The sequence below is a fragment of the Mixophyes fleayi genome, chromosome 6 (assembly GCF_038048845.1).
Source record: "Mixophyes fleayi isolate aMixFle1 chromosome 6, aMixFle1.hap1, whole genome shotgun sequence".
Lineage (NCBI taxonomy): Eukaryota > Metazoa > Chordata > Amphibia > Anura > Limnodynastidae > Mixophyes > Mixophyes fleayi.
The window spans coordinates 32,523,896-32,544,179 of NC_134407.1; the positions used below are offsets into that span (position 1 = coordinate 32,523,896).

The window sequence follows — 20,284 nt, forward strand, 5'->3', positions numbered from 1 at the left end:
GCGCTATTGCCCGCTAACTAGGCCATGTCGCGATCTACAATTTAAAACATAAAATGCAATGGCGCCAACAAGCCCATAGGAAACCATTTATCTTATTTAATGTGGTTTACAGGCATTTGGCAGCGGCTGAAAAGCAAATTAACAGTGATTAGGTGGGAAAGAGCCCTTGATCTTACACCAACTATCTTTATTTTGTTTGTTTTGTAAAACAAGAGACACAACTAATAGCTTTTTTTATATAGGTCACCACAAATGTACAAGGACAAATGAGAATATCACATTTAACATTTTCACTTTCAATGTGATACGCTGTTCAAATCCACCAATCTGTACAGAAAGTTTCTATTATCTACAAAACAGGTCACAGCTATGAAGCTTCAGGCTTCTGTGCACTATTCCCTTCCCTCCTTCCCCATTCCAGATAGAGAGATCATATGTTGCCTAAACAACTTTCAAACACGCAAGCTCTCAGGAAAGGGATGGGAAAGACATTAAATATAAAAACACACTACATCTGTTATATTAGTCTTCTCTATACCATTCAAGCTTTGGAATATATTAATGTCCGATAGTGGACTTGATCTATAAAGATGAGAGGGAGTATTTATACTCAAAGAAACACAGCACACTTGAATCATTTCCCATTCCATGTACAGAAACGTACTTGGTTGCGTGAGGAAATGAACAATACAAATTATAACTCCAGCATGAAGTCTATTCAACAGAAATGTCAGGTTAATGTAATTACAGGCTATGAACCACGCATGCTAACAAATCCCAACGGATTACTCCTACACGTTACTGCCTATTGCTGTGCCGTCAGGTATTCCGTATCTGGGACCTGGTTGCTGTGCTTTGTGATGTTAGAGCCAGCCAGAGATTTACAAATGACTCCTGACAGCATCAAACGGTGCATGGGATAATCTTAAAGAGAACGGGGCTTTAAAATGACAATATTGGATAATTCATGGTAAGCGGTTTAATGGACCACTGAACAGCACTGCCAAGAGTAAAGTGTAGCTGACTTATATAGTAAATGTGGGACTCACGAACGGCTGATACTTGTTTGATTGAACTTTGCTAGAGACCAAATGCGGTCAATTGATTTGTGAGCAAGTGTAAGGATGGAGTCACACCTGCATTTTAGAAGCAGCATATTATTCTGCTTACAGAAGCAATGAAACATTTAGTTGTGGTTTTATCTACCATGTTAAATAATGCTTTAAGGTTTCATTAGTGTTATATCCTGTGCCTGACAAGCTACAGCATTCTGGCTTCATTTCAGTGGGTCTGTGTTTCTGCAGTGTTTCCATCTGCCAAGTGATAACGGTACATGCAGCTTTTATGAGCGTTAGTGTACGTCAGCAATGAGCAGATCCCGTAACCTTTAGCGATATGAATAAACAGCAGATGTATACTGACTTTTACAGACATAAAATGTTACTTCCAAAACGCAGGTACAGCAGCGGCCTAGGAGAGCTCAGCTAGAGGAACTAAATATAGACACATAATAGCAGGAAACTTTAGTTGGGGCCTGACTCATCATTCCATTGAATAGACCGTAATACAGAGAATGTAAGGAAGCACACGCGTGCTTAGTACATGTGCAGATACATAGAGATATAAATACCCGCACTGCACACGCACATGCAAGAAACTGCAAACTTCCAACTCAAAACACCTCCCATGCTGCCGACTTACGTCCTGCATCTGAGCGTTGAAGAGTGTACATGACGATAACTGAAAAGACTGAATCATAACTTGGGCAATACCCTGCGGATCAGAATATAACACATCCACAGCGTGAGAGGCAAAGCGTCCGTCCTAGCTGCCGACAATCAGGAAACACGACCATCGACAAATATTTAAGAGCTGAAGTGGTTTCCATATATTGAAACTGACCCCACCACCCCCAAAAAACAACAAAACATTATTTTACTATTTCATGTATGTATGAAGCACTGATTCATATCTTAAAGAGACATGAGACACTAGTATTTCATATTAATCTCCATACATTCTACAAGCTCAGCTTTTGTTAATAGGAAAGTGGCCATTCTCCATCTTAAAATTGGCGGTGCAGAACTATATATATATATATATATATATATATATATATATATATATATATATATATATATATATATATATATATATATATATATACACACACGAAGGGCATAAAAACGGAGATCATGTAAATGTTGTGCTCTAATTTTGTTTTTACTTGCTTGTTGTCTCACCTGTGATGAGACAACAGAACAGACAAAAAAGGAAGCCTGCAGAGAGTACTGGTAACATAGTGATCCAAGTCAGTGACTTGACATGTGAATTGGACATGCATAATAAAAAGTCCAGAAATTATTGTATGCAAGTATTGGCAACTATGTGTAATCACCTCCCACACAACTCTGTCATATGTTCTACTGCTGGTAACTGGCTTCAGAACAGCTCATCGTTTCACGTATGTTGTAATAAAACTTTCCAGAAAAAGACAAAAAAAATAATCATCCAATTTACAGTTTAAGTTATATATGGAATTTGTATTTTTTATCCCGTATAAAAAACACAAGGAAACCCTTTAACAAATGTAAAGTTCTACTCAAAAAAGGGGATTCTAAGCTTTGCAAACATTACTTAACATTCCGGGACACAATAGGCTGAAAAATAGCTGATTCCCAGAACCGAAACGCTAGAAAAAGTACAGCCATGAATGTGACATACACAAAATAGTCAATAGCAATAATTATTCTTACATCAATCCTTAGGAATTGTAAAGAGGATTTCATATATGCTAGATCTGCCTTTTTTTTTTTTTTTAAATAACCATTAGAGCTGAGTTTTATAGCAAGATAAAGCTGGAGGCACAAGTTCCTTTTATTAGTTTTGAAAAAGCTCTTCAAACAACAAACGTAAGCATCAACGACAGCAAACCACAATCCATATATGATCTGAGCGTTAAGCATTGGAATCACTGCTTATATGCGTCAGTCTACTAACATAGGATTCATTATTGTAAGAAATGTACAATACACAACCCCACAGCACTGTGATTTAGTAAAACATATTGGTTACCTTTAGGTACTGTAGAACTCTTACAGCGGTAGACAGCCCTGTGACTCTCCGGCTATTGTACTAATAATTCCAGGGTGTACAAGGCCGCTGTTTTATAACGAGCACAACATTGTATTTGCATCGGAGACATACAATTTGCGATGATCTCACAAGCAGTTAAGTGATCAGGAATCAGCTGGGTTAGTAGAACACGGCGTTAGTGGACAGACAGTTTTATTTGTCACTACAGCATCAGGAAAACATTAGGCGGTTTCTCTGGGTTTTAGTAGCACAAAGCGTTGGCGGTTACCTGAGCGTGCTGGCTCTGTGCAAGCTCCTCTTTCCTGCGTTTCATAAGCTCTTTTCGCAGCTCTTTAGGTGCTTTCTCCACGTCACTTATTACCTGGTGTAAGCATGCAGAAGGTGGGGAAATGTAACCTTGTTCCAGAGGAAGCGCATGAGGCAAAGTAAAGCCATACCACCACGTGACAGATACCGGAGTCACTGCTATGGGTTACGTGTGAAGCGTGAGATAACTGCACGGGGACTAGTCAATGACCGATCAGAAAAATGTCGCAGTCTGTCCAATCAAGCTACTCAAAGTTTAGTAATTGTACCTTGATAAAATTTAAAGCACCAATCCCATGAGAAAATGAGCTGTGTGTTTCTTTTATTTTTTTTAACATAAACCCCTTTTTTTCCCCTTGGTTTGTTTCTCCAGCCTGCTATTAATAATTTATAATTCTGCAGTTTCCATAGTGTCATGTGACTACAGGGGCAACCAAATCACATGGCACATGACGAAGTGACATGTTTGGAACGTCTCTCTGAGCTCTGTCTGCACTGTCAAATCTCCCCCCCTCCTTCTCCCCCCTCTGCCTACACATGACATGCTGAGAGCCCGAGTCTGTGACTGGCAGCCATACTGGTCTGCCCTACAGAGATATTAAAAAGGATATATTGATCTGTTGGAGTGCAGCCAAGAAAAATGACTATCACATGCATGCTTTAAAAAAGGTACTTAACTTGCTATTTAAATAAAGAAAAAAAAAGACTTATGTGAGAATGCTGCTTTAAGATTCTGTAGCTCACCTTAATTTAATATTAAGGGATCTAGTAACTGGTACATACTGAGGGGGCGGATTAACATCCTGTTTGTGTTGCGTAGCTCTGCATTCATCATAGTGACCAGAGCATGAAGACTTGTAAAAATAGTGATCAGTTAACCCGTATGATAAAATGCTGTTTCCATTCTCACAGTGGTGAGATCACTGGATGCAGTGTGTAGTGTAGTGTAGTGGAGTGGAGTGGAGTGTAGTGTGCATGGCCAGTTCATCACTATTGTAACTAGTGTTCAAACTGCATTCACTTTTAGGCAATTGCAAGGCACTAAAGCATAGGTGGAGGTTAAACAACCCAAGATTACATACCCTAAACATGTTCATTGATATGTTTACTACACTGCTATACTAGCAGTATTTACACTACAATTTGCATTCAGTGTGTAAGTAGTGGCAGCTGTGTGACACTGATGGAATAGCAAAATCTTAATATGTTTTTCATTCACTCCCAGAATTGTAACTTTACAATGGGCATTGTGGTCATGGTAGGGTGCACCGTGGTCAGTCAGGGTAGGGTGCACCGCGGCCAGTCAGGGTAGGGTGCACCGCGGCCAGTCAGGGTAGGGTGCACCGCGGCCAGTCAGGGTAGGGTGCACCGAGGTCAGTCAGGGTAGGGTGCACCGCGGCCAGTCAGGGTAGGGTGCACCGCGGCCAGTCAGGGTAGGGTGCACTGCGGCCAGTCAGGGTAGGGTGCACCGCGGCCAGTCAGGGTAGGGTGCACCGCGGCCAGTCAGGGTAGGGTGCACTGTTTAGGAGTGCATGTGATGAGCATAGTAAGAGTAACCCCAAGTACCATAGAGAATTCAGTGCAAAGCAGTACAACAAAAGAAAAAAGCCTACACAGACCAGTGGACAAAAAAATCCAATAGTTGGGATGGATTATGCATTAATAAAGAACCATAGATGTGTACCCGAAGTTTAACAGAATACCAATTATTCAACTCAAAACATATTAATATCCTGAAAGTAAATTTACATTGGAGGAATGTAACTAATACTAGATTTATGGTGTAAGCTGTACATTAATTATAAATATGTAATTAATATAATAAATAATATAATAAATATAAATAAATATAATGGGCGCTTGAAATTCTGCTGTGGAAACCACACACAGCAGAACATAATACTTATCAAGATTGTCTCCAAAATGTGCATTTAGCAGACACACAAGAATAAGTACAAATTTGATTTGTTAAACTTGTGCACAAAGAGAACCAGGAGAAAAGTCACCATATTGATGCCCTTTGCCAAGAACCAAGTAAATACCAACATCCATGAAATGTGTCACCAGTGCTTTAAGCCCAACCACCAAGTCAGAAGGATGAAGACAGACTCAAAACACAGGGAAGAGGGAAAAAAGTCAAATTATTACACAGGATAAACATTTAACATTAAACAAATTCAGAGCAATGAGAAAATACACCGATCAGCCTCAACATTAAAACCACTGACAAGTGAAGTGAATAACACGGATTATCTTGTTATAATGCCACCTGTGAAGGGGTGGGATATATTAGGCATCAAATGAACAGTCAGCTCTTGAAGCGGATGTGTTGAAAGCAAGAAAAATGGTCAAGTATATGGATCTGAGCAACACTGACAAGAGCCAAATTGTGATGGCTAGAAGACTGGGCCAGAGCATCCCCAAAACGACAGGGCTTGTGGGGTGTTCCCGGTATGCAGTGATTAGTACCTACAAAAAGTGGTCCAAGGAAGGACAACCGGTGAACCGGCGACAGGGTCATGGGCACCCAAGGCTCACTGATGCACATGGGAAGCGAAGGCCAGTCCAACTGGTCCAATCCCACAGAAGAGCTACTGTAGCACAAATTGCTGGAAACGTTAATACTGGCTATAACAGAAAGGTGTCAGAACGCACAGTACATCAGATTGCTGCGTATGGGGCTGTGTAGCTGCAGACCGGTCAGACCCCTGTCCACCGCCAAAAACTGCCTACAATGGGCACGTGAGCACCTGGACCAATGGAAGAAGGTGTCTTGGCTGATGAATCACGTCTTCCCTTACATCATGTGGACGGCCAGTGTGATGCTCTGTGCAATGTTCTGCTGGAAAACCTTGGGTCTTGGCATTCCTGTTGATGTTACTTTGACACCTAAACATTGTTGCAGACCAAGTACACCCCTTCACGGCAAATGGGATTCCCTGATGGAAGTGGCCTCTTTCAGAAGGATAATGCAAGCGCAACGAAATTTGCTGGCGCTATATAAAAAAATGATGATGATAATGAGCCCTGCCACAATGTCATGTTCCTCAAACCTTTCATGAACAATTTTTGCAGAGTTCAAGGTGTTGACTTGGCCTCCAAATTCCCCAGATCTTAATCCAATCAAGCGTCTGTGGGATGTGCTGAAAAAACAAGCCGAGCCACGGAGGCCCCACCTTGCAATTTACAAGACTTAAAAGACCTGCTGCCAACGTCTTGGTGCCAGATACCCCAGGACACCTTCAGAAGAATTTTGGAGTCCATGTAAGAGCTGTTTTGGCGGCACAAGAGGGACTAACACAATATTAGGCAGGTGGTTTTAATGTTGTGGCTGATCAGTGTATACATTATAAGGAAAACCTAGATTAAACTTTGATTATTGACGTTAATTACCCAATGTATATGAATGAGTGACCTGGAAATGAGATGGGAACACAATGGGAACGGAATCCTGCTGGGTTTAATGTTCAGTCCAACACTGTACAAAGGCTCAGCTGGTAAAACTAGAACTTCACTGCAATTGATCGTCAACTTTAGAGGGACAAGTAGGGATGGAGCTCATTAGCCACATGCAGACCATGTGTTTTGGCCTGTATGACCAAACCAACTTCACGCGCTCTCTTTCACAGAGCCGGGAGGAGATGGAATTACGTAATGCCTTGTGCACATAGCCTTAGATTTAGGAACCCCTGCTAGGTCTGCACAAGGGCCAATCAGCCCGATTGCCAACACATCAGACTCCAATTAGGACATGGCAGTCAAACTGGACAGATCCAGCCATTGGGTCCACAAGCTGGGTGACTGGGTCACTAAAGACTAAAAAAAAAATAAATGAGGGTGTTCCTAGAGCATAAAGACGATTACCGTAGTGAGAGACCCCCAGCTCTATGTAGAACCTTTCCCATGAAGCCAGTGGAAACCTTACCTCTTTCTTTTTATTTTTTAGCACATTTTGGAATTTTGAGAGCTCCTTTTCCTGTTCTGCCTTAATCCGCTTCGCTTCTTCTCTCAAGCGGGTGGTGTGTTCCTGCTCCAGCCGCTCTATGGTCTGTTTCTGCTGCTTCTCCAGGTTTTCTATGTCCTGATCATACTGACGCTTTTTGTTCTGGAAAGAGAACAACATGTGATTGCTCGTTCTTCAAAGCCGCACCTGTATGTGTGTGAGCTTTGTGATGTAGCACAATATCTATTAGGAACACCTAATACTAGGCCTCGGATCGCCTCTGTAACCTTTAATATCCTTGCAATTCATGCCAAGGTTTAATCCCATATATTTAGGTCACTTACACACTGTAGAAAGAGACAACACATTCATCAATGCCTAGTAATAAATACACAACCTGTGGGCAATGTAACAGTGGTTATATGTCCCCATATGGTGCTGGAAGAGTGTGTGTAATGGGGAGGGAACATGAGAAGGAGAGATATAGTAATGTCTGCAGTACTTCTTGTCTGGGGGAACTGGGGGGCAGGAGGCACTTTTGTATTTCAGTAACAAAAATGAAACTAACTTATCTCCCAACAGTCCTGGTCCCAAATAAGGCGTTATGTAGGGATCAAGGAAATTCCCTCCTCACACTTAGACCTCCAGAGGTTCTCTGCCTACTGTGCTTGGTTCCCGGAGGAGGAAAGAACTGAGCCCTCAACACTAATTCGTCAAAAAGAATCACCCTCTAGTCCTATGGGCTGACATTCTCCTATGTCTCTTCATTATCACTAGCTATTTATATATTAGCCCTATTGGAGTCTAAATTCCCTAACATACACAGACAGAAAGAGACTAAGGTCAATTTAATAGCCGCCAATTAAACTACTAGTACGTTTTTAGAGTATGGGAGGAAGTGTGGGAGGAAGTGTGGGAGGAAGTGTGGGAGGAAGTGTGGGAGGAAGTGTAGGAGGAAGTGTAGGAGGAAGTGTAGGAGGAAGTGTAGGAGGAAACCCATGCAAACACAGGGAGAACATACAAATGCCACACAGATAAGGCCATGGTCAGGAATTGAACTCATGACCCCAGTACTGTGAGGCAGAAGTGCTAACCACTAAGCCACTGTGCTGCGCAAAATTGAGAACAACACTCTCACTTACTAGGAGAGTGCTGCAGAGGATCTGGGAAATACCAATTCACTAGAACCCTACAACAAACTTCATCTTGGTGCTGTCTTGCTATGATATGGCTGCACCTTATGTACTACAGATGTGCTGGCCTAGTCCACATTCTCTAGGATGCCCCATGCTTATTACTTTCTCTCACTTCTTTCCTACAGGGGAATCGGGCAGTGGCTGCATTACATGTAATATTTAGACCATGAGGACAAAGGATTTTAGAGAACACTATATTCTTCAACACAGATTTGTGAATGAGGTGTAAGTGGAGAAGTCAGTAATCACCGTCATTTCCTGTTCAAATCGTCTGAAGATTTGCTCCCTCTGCTGCAACAATTTATTACTGAGGAGCTGCTGGGCTCTCTGCTCTTCCTTCTGCAACAGCCGGAGCTCCCGCAGCTCTTGACGCCTTCAGAAAAATAATGCAATGATTCGTCAATGGCTGGATTTTAAAAGACGATTAAGAAACATACAATTGTCAAAGCCAAATACTGTACCAGTTCCCTTTTTTTCCCCCCATATTGTGAGTATAATATTTTCGCTGTTGGAATAAGTTATCCTATATAAATAAATCAAGTGAAAAAATTCACCAATTATAGAAGGTATTGCCCGGTATTTATATTAATCTGCAGAGAAAAAAATACACATCTGTTTTTCCTCTAATAATAAGCAGGTATGTTACAATACAGATTTATAGGATATAACGTACAAAAAATATGTAACATAACGGTTATAAAAGGTTAGCAATTATCAGGCAAATACCAGATTATTATTCTACGCACTTTTTTCTTCCATTTGTCACAATCTATATTTTTACTTTGCTTCGTTTTAATTACTATACCTTGCAGGAATAAATTTTAAGAAAATAAAGATGATTTCTAAATGACCAACTTTATTTTTAAATGTTTATCCAGGAGGGCACCATAATACTGGGCAGTAGCAGATTTCACATTGGGATCTTGATGCTCATATTAACAATTCAGTAAAATGTTTTTTTCAAAAGAACCCGTGGCTAAACCTTTTCTATTGCTAATAAAAATGAAAAATCCGTTACGTTCCAGATGGAATCTCTGAACTGAAATCCATATTAATATAGGAACATTCCCAAATCTTCAGCTTGCAGCAAAGTTATTTTAAATAATTTCCATAGACCACATAGGGCACATGACGTGCCAGCCTCTAGAATTGTATGACAGGCTTCTTTATTCTCTAACACTGCCCACCCGTGCATTATATAACAAACAGAAGGAGGCTGTTTAACGTCTGAATTTACTGCATGTTTATTTGTCCTTCACATGCAAGGATCTGTGACGCGGAGGTAATAAAGTGTAACTAAACCAGAGAAAAATATATTGTTCGATGTTGTAGACAAGGATAAACTAGACGAGAACAGCTCTGGTTAATTAAATATCATTTAAGAAGTAACCCAACTGGTATGTGCACTGAGCCACTTGCCCACTAAATAGCGTGGAAAGAATAGCTCTGTTATTGCGACTCTGCAGGAACGTCCAGTTCCCTTGGGGTTAAGGTGTGCCGTAAGTGTGGCTCTAGATTGTGGCAAGAGGTACAGCTCCTACTGTTACCAGTTTATAGATTAGACAATTACAGCACAGCATTTACACTATTAAGTGAACCACACCAGGACCCAGAATGGGACCATCACAACCACTGGAGGACCCACTGAAATGGGCAATCCAGGGAAACTGAATTGAGGTAGGTTTTTTTTTTATCCATCTTGATAAAAACTAAATTTCTAAGATATTCTTACATTTTTTCCCCTCAAAACTCACACCAGACAAGCATATCCACATCCTGTAATCCCTAGTTCATGCCACAACTTCTTGGTCTTTCAACCGTAAATGTTCCCTAGACAATATTCAGAGCCACAATGATGACTAAACTTTCTTTGGCAACTGCAATTTTCCCGATGTTTGACGCTATCCTGTTGTCAAGTATGTTTATGCGCCTTGATTTCTGTCTTGTTTACAGCTCACCTACAGCTCTACAGAATATGTTGGCACTTTATAAATACAAATGGAAGGGAATGGAATTTGTAATGTAATTAGTAGATCCATACCTGAGGAACCTCAACTCTTCACTCTTGGCGTCATTATCGGTTACTATCTTAGAGGTTGTGACACTCACTTCCACGCCATCAACCATAAATTTACGGGTCTTCTTCAGCGTCTTTTTCTGTCTTCTGGTTTCCTAGAAGAAGGAAGACCTAGGACTAAGCACTTTCTGTAACAATTACAATTTGTAACAAAACAGACACACACACAATTCAGCTGAAACCGTATGTCAACTGCTTTGTTTGTTGTAACATGAAAACTAACCAGATAGTCAGCAATAGATCTCCAGTTAGCCAAAGAGTTTATTACAAAGGATAAAAAGATAAAGAAAAATAACTGGTTACAGCATAATAGTTATGGTGATGTTCCCAGCTACGTGTTTCAATAGTAAAACTATCTTCATCAGGCATAAGGGAACAGCTACTGTAACCAGCTATTTGCTCCATCATTGTTTTTAAAGCAACTTGGGTCATTCATTTTCGTTCCATAAGTGAAATTGCTATCTTTGTATCCTTTGTAATAAACGTGCTTGACCAATTGGAGATCTATGTTCCTCTGTTTGACAGCACCTTCTGACTATATGTCATACTTGTCTACTCTCCCGGAATTTCCGGGAGGCTCCGGAATTTCAGGGAGTCCTTCAGGACTCTCGGAAAAGCAGTCACAACTCCCGGATCCTGAAAAAAAAAAAAAAGCCGAAATTAACGGCATTTAATATCGGGGGGTGGGGGGGGGAGGTGGAGCTTAATCGTGTCATTAAGCCCGGCCCCCGATATTTAATGCAGTGAATTTCTGCATTTTATAGTGGGGGCGAGGCCAAAATTACGCAATTTTCAAGTCCCGTCCACCTCTTTTCCCCCAGCTCCCGGAAGCCAGCTTCAAAAGGTTGGCATGTATGCTATATGTTGAATATACTATTCACCTGTGTGGCAGTGATTCCCCAGGGATTGTATCCTGAGCAGCGATGCAGCTGTGCTGACAATCTACTCCTTACAATAGGAGATCTTTCTGACTTATTTTGGAGGCACAACTGTTTTTTCCTATACGTTCTATAAACTAATAATCTAGCTAATTTGCCCAGAGTACAGGAGTGATCAAAATCTAATGGGATCATTATCGGACATGTGAGTAAATGCAGTCACCATGGGCTACACTAACGTGCCTTCATGTGATTCGCCTGCTCAGTCTGAGCGACCTATCCAATCTGCCACCCAAACCATGAGTTATGCTGTTGCTACAGACAAGTCATAGGCTTTGCCTGTGTGTGTGGTCAGATTTACACAACAACATAGCCATCTTTGTATCACATAGCGGAAGGCTTTTCATACAATGAGTAAAAATTTAAGTAAAGCTAGACCCAGGAAATAAATAATAGCCGTTGTACGATTATGCTCTACAAGCCCTCCTGTGACACCTCTTTCCATATACACGGAGGGCTCATACACAGAACCCTAATTAAATCGGAGAAAGCCTTATAATTTTGTCCCCGCTTCCCTGCAACATAGTATATTCTGCACTTAAATTAACACTGTAAAATATAATGGAACTCTATGGGCATGCTTACGCATCTGAGCACAGCAGCCAATGTAGAGAGGAAGCAAATGCATGTCGGTAAGTGTGTAATACAATAACAATACTTAGATCAAAGCATACTTAAGAGGCTCAGAGATGACAGGCTCTAAAATGACATCTGTGTACAAGGTTTAAGGGTGATGTCACACGGGTACTCTTTCTGCTGCAATTTTCCCTCCAGCGGTTTTTATTTTCACATTTTTTGTCCTATTGTATTAAATTGGTTTTCCCTAGAGAGTGTTCACACAGAGCAGAGAAAATGCTTCACAGACGTCTGTTGTTGTCCTGCACCAATCACAGGAGAGATTAAAAACAGCTGCTGAAAAACTTATTGCGTACTATGTAGAACTTCTCAGATGTCTTTGTAAAACAAGGCTCTGAATCCACTGTAACACTTCAGGAAAGTGATAATAACAGTAGCTTTAGGTATATGTACTGCAAAACAACTTTTATTTTTTTCTTTAAATAATGTCTGGTTGCAAAATAAAAATCTCCCCCCTCCCCACCAGCACCATTAACAAGACACTGTCACAAACATATGAAAAGTGGAAAACATCTTTCCCTCTACAACTCACGTACACATCCAGATGATCATAATCTTACCTGTACGGATAGTGATCCAGATTCTTTGCTCTTAGTCAGGAAACTAGATATGGACAAATTCAGGTCCATGCTACCACTGTCTGCCGTGGAACCCATCCCTGAATCTGAATCAATTTCCTTTGGAATTTCAGCTTCTCCTGAAGCAGAGGTCTCAGGTTTGACATTCTCCTTCTCTTCACCTTCAGCAGAGATAACACTAATACTGGGCACGCTGGGCTGAGGCTCCGTGCCACCTTCTATAGAACTTACAGCAGTGTCCTGGAGTAGAGTCTCAACGGACTCTTTATCAGTCTGTGATACTGCAGATGAATCCTTTATAGAGTCATCAGGAACTTGGGTTTCATTCTCTGTTTGCCGATCTTCCACCACTACAAGAGGAGTTGGTGTAACCACTTCATCAGCATTAACGTGATTTACTTGATCAATGTTTTCTGCTAACTGACTATCTTGACTCTCAGAAGCAGTGCAAACCTCTGGGGGAACGTCTCTCTTTTCTTGACTTTCATCATCTCCAGGTGAGCTTTCTAGTTTTGTGCTAGGTTCCTCTTCATCCTTAATATTTTCAGAGATGTCTTTAGTAACTCCAGAAACCTCTTCACTTACATTGTTAGTGTCTACTACTAAACCAGAAATTTCACCAATGGATGTCTCGCTTGTACCGTTCTCTGTAATTTGTGTCTCTGGCTCTTCCTTCTGCACTTCTGGAGACTCCGATGTAGGCAGCTCTTCCCCAGGTTCAGGACTATGGTTATCTCTTGAAACACACACGGTGTCCGGTATTATAGTTTCTGCTTCATTTTGTACTCCATTCTCTTCAATCGATTCAGAATTAACATCTTGAACTTCAGCAACTGGAAGTTGATCTTCATTAATGTGAGGTTTGTCCTCAGCATCCTTTTCTGGGAGTACGGGCGTTTCTGCTGGTTTTGTAGGACTTTCGGCATCTGTACCAAGCTCTGGCACACTAACCGCTTCTTTATTTTCATTTACTGGTTCTTCATTTACAGCTATGACAGCCTTGTCAGCATCAGGCATTTCATCCTCTTTTCTAGAGACAACAGGACTGACGGGTTTCTTAACTTTAGGAGATTCGTCCACTTTAGTGGATTCCACCATGTTATCCTGGCCCGAGACTTTATTCTCAACCACAGTGGGCAGAGGTTTTTCAGAAACAGGTTCTAGAGTAGAAGCATTCTGGGACAGTTTGTCATCTTCCAAGCTAGCAATGCTGAGGTCTGAAGAAGCTCGTTTACTGTCTGGAACAGGCTAATGAGAAAATATGAAATAATATTACAAAAACTAGAAGGTGCTATGTAATACACACAATAAGATATCTAAGATACAAGTACAAGTGATTATGTTGTACGGCGCTGTGGAAGCCTTGAGGTGCCTTATAAATAGAAGATATTAATATTAATAATAATAAGTGGTATTAACATACGATCAACGATGGGCACACATTTTTTGTAGTAGCTATTGAAGTGGTTATAAAAGATATATAAATATATATACACACAAACACAATGGTAGATGCAAGTGGGGTGGTGGGAGTGGCTAGTCAGGGAGAATGTGTGTGAAAAAAGAAAAAGTAATTATGAAGGAAATTTTGAAGGTTGAGGATTAGACGGGAGCTATCAGCCTTGCTGCTGTGCACAGAACAGAGGTGGAGAGAGAGTAGAAAGCTGATGAAGTCGCACAGAGGGCTAGTTCGATTAATTGACTACCATGGAGATAGTAACGTCAATAGTCAAGGCAGGGAATAAGAGTGTGATTAGAAAGAGACCTAGGGGCAAGATTGACTAAACTGCGGGTTTGGAAAAGTGGAGATGTTGCCTATAGCAACCAATCAGATTCTAGTTATCATTTATTTAGTACATTCTACAAAATGACAGCTAGAATCTGATTGGTTGCTATAGGCAACATCTCCACTTTTTCAAACCCGCAGTTTAGTAAATTTAGCCCCTAATCTGGATGAGATGTTACACAAATAAAAAGCAGCAAAATTCGGAGCCTATCTGAAAGTGAAGCGAGTGCGAGGGCGACACAGAGACAGAGAAAATTTGGGAAGTGGGTAGAATGTTGTCGACACTGATGTCACATAGAGGTTTAGGGGATGCTAAAAAAGTACATAATAATTCATATTTTATGTTGTCTTTGAGACATCCATGAGCATCTGGAGGAAAGACAGTTACAGATGTTGAATAACACAGGAGGTAAATAGTTTTATTATTTTATACCTATTTATTCTGAAAATCCCAAGTATTTATTTACAGATGGTGTAATGATGACAAGCATGTGTTATAAAGCTGAACTAACGCAGCATACCAGCAGTTATAAGGCCGATGTGTACTAGACTACAACGGTGCTGAATGCGGAAGATGAGTGACAGCTGACAGAGCGGTTGCTGGCAATACAAGCATGTGAATACTCAGTCACAGGTGATTCACATGAAACTATCTAGAACCAGCAACTCAATCACTGTCACAAAGACCAGGAGAAAAACACATTCAACTGTAGCAACAACATTGTTGTGTACATAGCTTATGTTAAAAAGAAAGTCAATATTTCCTCTTTAAACCCACACCGTTTATGGGATCTGGTAATTAAAAGCAAGAGACTACCTTTGGGGTTATATGTGTGACATACGATACTAGGGGGTAACTGTATTAAAGAGTGATTTTTGCAACTCTTGCCTTTAAACACATTGCCGTTTTAAAATTAGCTGAAAGTCACCGAATAGAGACGATTTGCAAAAATTGCTCTTTAATACATTTACCGCTAGGGGTCTATTTGGGGAATATAATCCATATCTATTTATTTGTTTGCTAGATACACTCTCTAGCCAAGTATTTAGCAATTACCCTAATTACAGGTTGCATGGGATATGCAGTTCTCAGTCTACACCTGCCAAACCCAATGTCTGGCAGTGTCAGTAACATGAAAATCAATTTACATTATTCAGTCCAAATCCACCGACGTTGGGTTTGTGCTGGTGGGGCCCAGACAGAGGACTACGTATAAAGCTGAAGAAACTGCGGGAAAATCAGGAAGCAGCTACAATCTACCCAGCACCGAGGCGGATTGTGAACACGTTTATGAGAATGCAGCATATTAGTTCACTAGGAAACAAAGATAGCCAATGAGCTAGCAGGCTGCATTCTTATGTATATTGCTTCAGTCCGCAAAACAGCTGCAACAGGTGGCCCTCTGAGCATTTATATATGGCCCCCAGCTCCTTCCTGCTTTATTGTCAGATTTGTTTGTTATAGTTTGTAACATTTGTTTAATATGTCTGGTGATATGTTATTACAGAGCGGCGTCTATCTTTTATTAGATGTGTTTTAACTTATTACCGAGATTAAGGGTAACGTGCGGCCCTTTTGAAGGTTAGAGAGCCGCACCGTGTGGCCCCTTACGTGTATCAGGCTGCCTATCACCAGTTTAAATGATGGCTTGTCTAGGCCGACTGTCCCTTATTTATGTAATTCATACCAATAGATGAACCCAGGGGCAAACGCAGGATTTGCAGAGGGGGGGTTTTCACACCACGCCGCCAGTGGGCGTGACCAGCATGCATGGGGGCGTGGCTATAATTTAAGATCGTGCTTGGCTGCTCTCCAACTCTCCTTATCCCCAAAATATAAATGGGCAATGCTGCATGCACTGCTGTTAGGTTCATGCAGCTCTTTCTTATCGAGCAGAGCTGTGTGAAGCGGGGGCAGGGTCCAGCCACCTCAATTATACAGTGCCCCAGGCTTGGAGGGGAGTTTCCAGGCACTAGAAACCCCCCTCGGTTTGCCTATGGAACCTAAACATGGCTTGGAACGGATGCAAAGATAAAAAGACGAACCAAGGAGCTCTCGGCCTCATCTTCTTCATCGTCCTCTTTAGAGTCTTCCACTTCCTCCAGCACCTCGGCCTTCGCCTCGGCGATCAGCTCTCGCACTGGCTTGTTGGAGGTTACCGATGACACAAACGGGTGCTATGGGAAAAGATGTCAAAACTTGTATCATGATTGCATAGAAATCCTTAGATCTGTATTACACACATTTGTGTCTGTAGTACCTGTAGCAGCTGAACGGTGGTCCACCGGGCTTCAAGATTCTTCTCCAAACATTTCCTCAAAAAATCACTAAAATCTTTGGACCTAAAACAAACAAACATAATATATACAAGTTTGAGATATTCTGTATTATGTAACATGAGCTAACAATAGTGACAATGCCAGATCATGTCAGTTTAGAACACTACAGGCAAGAAGGCAGCAGGCATCACACAACGTATTAATAACACAGTAATATGTAAATAGCTGGACTGTAAACCACAATACCCATATGCTTAGTTTGATTTTGTAAAATGCACTAGAAGAAGAATCATTAGAATGTGATCACTGCTATGGGTTACATTATGAAGTAGCCATTTCTAGTAGATTATACCTAAAATACATCACGGTGGCTAAGTGGTTAGCACTTCTGCCTCACAGCGTTGCGGTCATGAGTTCAATTCCCGACCATGGCCTTATCTGCGTGGAATATGTATGTTCTCCTTGTGTTTGCGTGGGTTTCCTCCGGGTGCTCCGGTTTCCTCCCACACTCCAAAAACATACTGGTAGGTTAAATGGCTGCTATCAAAATTGACCCTAGTCTCTCTCTCCCTGTCTGTCTATGTTTGGGAATTTACACTGTAAGCTCCAATGGGGCAGGGACTGATGTGAATGAGTTCTCTGTACAGCGCTGCGGAATCAGTGGCGCTATATAAATAAATGGTGAGGATGATGGTGATGAAAATACAAAAACAAAATCCATATTACAGGAGAAGCCATACTTCTTCAAAAATAAACCCCTCTCAATTAAAATGAGAGAAACTGTAGGAAAGTTACCAGCCCAAACAGTTTTATGGCCAACTGCATATTTTACCAGTACGTTTATCCTAACACTATGGAGTTCTGTACAGGGGATCCAATGAATGAATTGATCATTTTAATATGTCAAACAAAAGGGTTGATTGAACAATAGTTATTTAACTAGTCAAGACTGACAGACGCGAAGATTCTCCATATAACCAGAGGAATCTTCTGGCAGACGCTCAGCCAGTAACACTAGTAAACTCATCCTTGGAAATGTAAGTAACGGACAATGTATGATTGCATGAAAGGGACACTTACCATCTTGATGGCTGGGCCAACGTAGGGGGCTCAGACTTTGCAATCTTTAACAAGACACGCATTGGATTCAATTCATGGTGAGGAGGCTCAATCTGAGCCATCTCTATTAAGGTGACTCCAAGAGACCAAACATCAGCTTTAAAATCATATGGCTTGTCTTTGGATGTCTCGCACATTACCACCTCCGGAGCCATCCTAGGGATGAAAGCAGATTATAACCACACACCTATACCAAGAAAATCATGAAACACATGTGCAGGTGGGAAACAAAGATGTACTAAATGTGTTACTTATTTGGTGTGTAAGTCACATTTGAGTCAGTTTGACATTTGAGCTCCAACACCCAATAAAACTGCGAGGCTGATTGTTATCATGATGGCAAAGCCATCCCTGCTGCAATAATGCTGGGACTGTCAATCACAGCACTATGGCTCAGTGGTTAGCACTTCCGCCTCACAGCACTGGGCTCCTGAGTTCGATTCCCGACCATGGCCTTATCTGTGTGTAGTTTGTATGTTCTCCCCACATGTGTGTGGGTTTCCGCTGGGTGCTCGAGTTTCCTCCCACACTATAAAAACGTCCTGCTAGTTTTAGTGACTGCTGACAAACACAAGACTATGTGTGTGTGTGTATGTGTGAGTGTTATGGAATTTAGACTGTAAGCTCCGGTGGGGCAGGGACTGATGTGAATGACAAATATTCTGTACAGCGCTGCGGAATTGAAGGCACTATATAAATAAATGGTGATGATGATAGCATGTTGGAGGAATATTGGGTGTGTGGATGGAATGAACGGTTAGTCTAATTTTGGTGGGGGAGGGGAATAATAAGCATGTGTGACAACGCAAATAAGTTTTAATTATGATAGAAAGGTTCGCGACAAGTGCTTCATTCTGCTCTGATGCATAAATTAAATCGCTTTAAATGGGCCCCTGATGTGGGCCCATTTAATACACACAAAGCTGCTTATTTATTTACGTTCTATAAAGTGAATGTAAGCGTTTTAAAAACAGTTATTTAAAAGATAAAACAGAAAAGAAAAACAATAGAAAGACTTACCAATAAGGTGTACCGATAAACGAATCTCTCCGCTGTAATGTTTTGGTATTCTTAGCAGACACTCCAAAATCGGCTTTGAATAAAAGACATTATGCATTTAGAAAATACATTTTTAGGACTTAAAAAAAAATGGTGATCTCCTGTATACTTCAGTGATTTTATAATAAACATTACAAATAAATCAATCTCCATCCAAGTCATGGCAGCCACCATGTTGGATTTCAGGTTGAAGTAAATAAGTGTAACCCATAAGGCTTTATGGTTTGAGGACTACGGATGTCATCGGATTATTGGAAACTTTTGGCTACTAACTTGAGCATGATGACTGGTCCAGTATTTCTTGCGGCTGCCTTAGGATTAGAGCTTCCTCTATATAACAGAGCTATACCGTGTGATATAACTGGGATCAATTGATTAAACTACTTGAGCACAAGCAGCTCGTTATCCATCTGTGTGGTTTCCATTCATAACATTGTGGTATCCAGTATCCTTTTCATTATCTGGATCAAAATTATTCTTACAAGAGTTAATTTATTGAGGCAGTTATTTTATTTCAAGCTACTTCCCACTAACCAACCTATTCTCTTATATAGTGGGTCCATTTACTATTAGCTCTATCCCACTCCTTTCAAACATGGGAGACGATTTAAATGTCCTTAAGACTATAAATATCAGGCTCACATAATACATACACTACGTGACCTCATCAGATTCCTCGGCCTCCTGCATACTACACACTGCTAGTCTATTAAGGCTCCAAAGAACATTGATTAGACTGCACCTTGATGTGTGGCGCATACAGGTACAAAAGCAAAACTAGGAAAGAAATGTAACGCACCATCGTCTTCAGGACTAATGAGGGATTCCCATTACAGTCATAAAAGGAGCGTTCAGTAGCTTTATGCTCCATTTCTCTGGTTGGAAAGACACAACGTCCAAAGTACTCCAATGTAGCACTACTTACAAACACTGTGCTCAGGTTATACAATCTGGTTTATTACAGAACAAAAATAGAAAGGGATGAACAACTTCCGCTTGGCATGTTTAGAATCCAAAGTGTCATTTAATATTCGTCCCAACACAGAGGCCGGGCGTGAGTCATGACAGGGGCATGTTAAATGGTGTAATAAAAAGAACATGGGTCATTTGTAATTTCAACACCCAAAAATGATGAGCCAGAAAGCAGTCAGTCAATGTCAGTGTTGAGACAGACTACAAATATGATAATAACTAACTTGGAAAACCCCCCACACCACAATAAATTAAAATCTCAACCATTCATATTAATTAAGCTAGATACAAAGACGCA

The 20,284-nt window shown here is 41.0% G+C and overlaps 1 protein-coding gene across 2 annotated transcripts in view; it reads right to left on the reverse strand.

Moving 5' to 3' along the window:
* SLK (STE20 like kinase) overlaps positions 1-20,284 on the reverse strand; it is a 50,228-nt gene that overhangs the window by 9,346 nt on the left and 20,598 nt on the right. The window contains exons 5-13 of one of the 2 annotated variants that reach the window (XM_075216200.1): positions 18,976-19,048; positions 17,917-18,111; positions 16,818-16,899; positions 16,603-16,734; positions 12,753-14,018; positions 10,583-10,713; positions 8,791-8,914; positions 7,328-7,507; positions 3,365-3,457 (exon numbers count right to left, since the gene is read on the reverse strand). In XM_075216200.1, coding sequence (XP_075072301.1) covers positions 3,365-3,457; positions 7,328-7,507; positions 8,791-8,914; positions 10,583-10,713; positions 12,753-14,018; positions 16,603-16,734; positions 16,818-16,899; positions 17,917-18,111; positions 18,976-19,048 — 2,276 coding nt within the window. The remainder of the gene's footprint in view (positions 1-3,364; positions 3,458-7,327; positions 7,508-8,790; positions 8,915-10,582; positions 10,714-12,752; positions 14,019-16,602; positions 16,735-16,817; positions 16,900-17,916; positions 18,112-18,975; positions 19,049-20,284) is intronic. The other variant, XM_075216201.1, reaches the window with a different exon arrangement.